This window comes from Squalius cephalus (assembly GCF_949319135.1).
Source record: "Squalius cephalus genome assembly, chromosome: 12".
NCBI classification, from domain to species: Eukaryota; Metazoa; Chordata; class Actinopteri; order Cypriniformes; family Leuciscidae; genus Squalius; species Squalius cephalus.
In genome coordinates this window covers 6,892,287-6,896,191 of record NC_137133.1, presented here as the reverse complement: position 1 = coordinate 6,896,191, position 3,905 = coordinate 6,892,287, and the positions used below count along the sequence as shown (strand labels likewise).

Here is a 3,905-nt window from a genome sequence, read left to right as displayed (position 1 = left end):
ATCTGGCTTTGCGTCTGGTAACCTTCGACTGCAGCTACAGTGAAAACAAGCCGATCAGCTGATCTGACCTGGCAACAACATTCACCCGAATCTACCGGGGAGGGGAATCGTTTTACAAGCTGGTGGGGAAAAACAGTTATCTTGACATCAACCGGCTTATTAATTTGTGTTTATCAAAGAGTCGTTGTCGTGTGCGATGTTTCAGGGAATTCAGCGGCTGATTTGATGAAGACTGCGGTGCGATTCTGGCTCGAAATCAGCTTGTTTTGTTCGGTCAAAGCTGTGTTGATCAATGTGTTGTTGGGTGAACATACTTTAAGGACAGTCTGTATGATACTAAATAATCATTAATTCAGCTGCAGAAATCATATTTCTAACCCCCTAGTATCTGTTGTCTTTGAAATTGGAGGATATTTTATAGACACGTATGCTAATCTTAGTTAGCTTGAGTAACAAAAGCCCAGGACGATAACAATACTCGAATGTAGCTGTTTTCTTAGTGTTTACGTCTGTCAATAAATACATTTCGATTGTAGTTTGTGAGTTTAGACACTTTAGACTGCTTGGTCACTTTTACATCAGCCAGAAAGCTAGACTTTAGTCTGACTTAGTGCCAGTGCTATACGGATGTCAACTGATCTATTTATAGTTCATATTGAATATTTGATTTTAAGCCAGTGTCATAATTTGACAACACATTTAGAATTCCAATGAAATTCAAGGCAAACGAGTAAGATATTTCGTTTAAGAAGAACTCAGACGCATCATTCATGAGGTATAATATATCATCTCTCTTGTTGATTGTACATTTGGGTTGGTCTCTGCTGTAAGTTGTTAGTTGGTTCAACTTTCTGAGGGATAACCAGTCGGTATATTTACAGAGAGCGTTTAGTACTTTAAATTCGGTTGTTTCAGTTCGGTGTGCTACCTCGCTATTAAATTTAGACGTATAATGAGCGGTCAGGGCTCTTCAGCGGAGAAGGGGTTGAACGGTGTCCTGGTTTGTCAGGAGAGTTACGCCTGCGGTGGCACTGACGAGGCCGCCTTCGAGTGCGATGAATGCGGCAGCTTGCAGTGCATGCGCTGCGAGCTGGAGCTCCACCGCCAGGAGCGCATGAGGAACCACGACAGGATCCGAATCGCACCTGGCCACGTACCCTACTGCGATTCATGTAAAGGGGACGGTGGGGTTCCGAACGGGGGGCGGCTGAGAGCAGTGGTCCGCTGTCAGGGATGTAAAATCAACCTGTGTTTGGACTGTCAAAAGCGGACTCACAGCGGGGTCAGTAAAAGAAAGCACCCTATCACTGCCTACCCTCCCTGTAAACCCGCGGAGAAGAACTGCAGCACTGGGGATGAGCAGCTGGATGCGTTGAAAGCCAAACTGGAGAAAGTCATCAGCTTTCTTCTGGTGGATGAAAAGGAAGACATGCAGGTAAGGCATTTTGCAAGAGGCTGCTCCAAGTGGTCCTGACTGCAGAATCGACGTCCAAGCTCCTCCTCTCTGGACGTCTAATGGGGTGGAGGGATAGAGGTGTGGGTAGGGTTTTATAGGGTTAGGGTGTGGTTGGATATTCTAGCTCCACCCATTAGGCCCAAATAGAGTGGTGCTGGTATGATGTCACTTTGTAGGCCAACTGGCAGTTAGCAGCACGCTGTCGTTTTGTCCATGACATGTTTTGTCCTTCAAGATAATCATCACAATTGAAAACAACTTTTATGAATTTTGGAGCCCAAATGCAGTCGCCAGAATTAAAAAGCTAAAGGTAAGCTAAAAACAAACTACACCACGGTCCCATGAGTTCAACATCACCACCACCACTAAGCTTCAGACAACTCTTAGTTTTTATCTAAAAACATTTTCCCAGAACGTTTGAGTTAGAATAGTTTGTAAGAGCACAATTATAACCATAACGATGCCGTAAAAGTGAACTGAGCTGACCTATTCGGCGTGATGACGTTTAATCTCATCGACAGCCTCTGTAGTCCCATTTAGCCACTTGTTAGCAACCGCCTTATTATAATAATATTGATGTAGGCCTATTTTACGTTGTAGAATAAAACGTGAAAGTGCCTTGAGGTTGTGTTCACCACACTGACCACAGACTTTATTTCAGCCATTTAACCAAAACCCCATTAAAAAAAAAACATTGACTTCGGGACGATGCTCACTGCAGAGCAAATGGGTGGAGCTTAAGTCTAGCTCCGCCTCGCTACACATCCAGTGAGGAGGAGTGAATGTAATTTGGGCCTAATGGGTGGAGCTAGAATACCAACAACACCCTAACAAAGTTGAGCAAAGTTTTTAAACCTTTTCTCTCACTCCATGATAATCTATGTATTATTCGTTCTTTTAATTTGTGTCTTAATTTAACTTGTGTAAAATCGAAAAATCGTTATTTGTTTTTATTAATTGTATTTGTAGTTAATCAATAATGACAAGTCCTTTTTCGATTTTCCACATTTTATTTAATGGAGTATTAAAACAACGAATGATACACAGACAATTGTCACTTGGAGCAAGGATTCTCTCACTAGTTAGTTTGGAGTTGGAAGTGGAAATCCTGGAGCGGAGTGATTACAGAACGCCTTGAGCAGTCCCGGGCACCAAAATTGAAATCTGGCCGGGCACCAAAATTGAAATCTGGCCTGGCCCCCCATGGACATCCCTGTGCTCCCCCCATCTCAGCCAAGGGGAAACCCTCTCCCTGGAACACGATTTCATCCTAACGCAACCCCCCTGAACGCCCACTGCTTGATGTCCAGTTCCCCCTTGCTGGACATAACAGGTGGAGCTAGATGGCCCAACCACACCCTACCCCTATACATAACTCCACCCATAATGTCCAGAGAGGGGGAGCTGGATGTCATTTGGCTCTGCAGGGAGGGAACTCACTGTCGCTCTGCTCGACCCAAGTTCCAGACTGTCTTTTAATCTGTGCGTTGCATTGTGACAAAGCATTATGCTTTCTCTTCTTTTCAAACTACTAGTTGTTTTTCGTAACTGTGTGATATTGCCTAAGTAAATGGCTTATGTTTATTTCCTTAACCGGAACAGCTGAAGGATGAGAGGAGTTTGTGAGGAAATTAGGCTGCAGGCCTGAGGAGCTCTTGAAGGTGGTGTCCATTTTCGGCAATACTGGAGAGGGCAAATCCCACACCCTCAATCACACTTTCTTTCTGGGTCGTGAAGTGTTCCAGACATCCCCAACCCAGGAATCCTGCACCGTTGGGGTGTGGGCAGCAATGGACCCTGTTCATAAGGTGGTGGTTGTTGACACAGAGGGACTCCTGGGGGCAGGAGCTAACCAAGGACAGCGAACCCGCCTCCTCCTGAAGGTGCTTGCAGTGTCTGATCTGGTCATCTATCGGACACATGCTGACCGGCTTCATGATGATCTTTTCAAGTTTCTCGGGATGCGTCAGATGCGTACCTAAAGCATTTTACGAAGGAGCTGAAAGCTACGACTGCCCGCTGTGGTTTGGATGTGCCCCTTTCGACTCTGGGCCCTGCTGTTATAATCTTCCATGAGACAGTCCACACCAAGTTATTAGGCTCAGGTCAGTTTACTGAGTTTTGGATGCTTTCCACTTTGCTGTCCTATTCACAAAGCAATAGGTTAGAAATTACATTGAAATAGATAAAGTAAGCAAAATAATGAATCTCTCTCTTGTGCGCTGTAGATAAGCCATCAGAATCAGCTGAGCGGCTTCTTCAGGAACGTTTCAGAAAGCTTGGCCTCTTTCCGGAAGCATTCAGCTCTATTCAGTACCGGGCACCCGCACCCACAACCCCCCGACTGACTTCGGCGGTCTGCTGCGTAGCGTGGAGCAGCAGTTAGACAACAACACTACACGATCTCCACGGTCTGCCGGTGTCATCTACAAGGCATTGCAGGTAATTT

The 3,905-nt window shown here is 45.3% G+C and overlaps 1 protein-coding gene across 1 annotated transcript in view; it reads left to right on the top strand.

Moving 5' to 3' along the window:
- Positions 1 to 820: 820 nt before the first annotated feature.
- zfyve1 (zinc finger, FYVE domain containing 1) overlaps positions 821 to 3,905 on the top strand; it is a gene marked incomplete at its 3' end in the record, with an annotated part of 3,662 nt that continues 577 nt past the window's right edge. The window contains 6 exon segments of the mRNA XM_079888739.1: positions 821 to 1,435; positions 3,059 to 3,068; positions 3,071 to 3,412; positions 3,415 to 3,561; positions 3,685 to 3,771; positions 3,774 to 3,898. Of these exon segments, the coding sequence (XP_079744865.1) occupies positions 953 to 1,435; positions 3,059 to 3,068; positions 3,071 to 3,412; positions 3,415 to 3,561; positions 3,685 to 3,771; positions 3,774 to 3,898 (1,194 nt within the window). The 5' untranslated portion in view covers positions 821 to 952.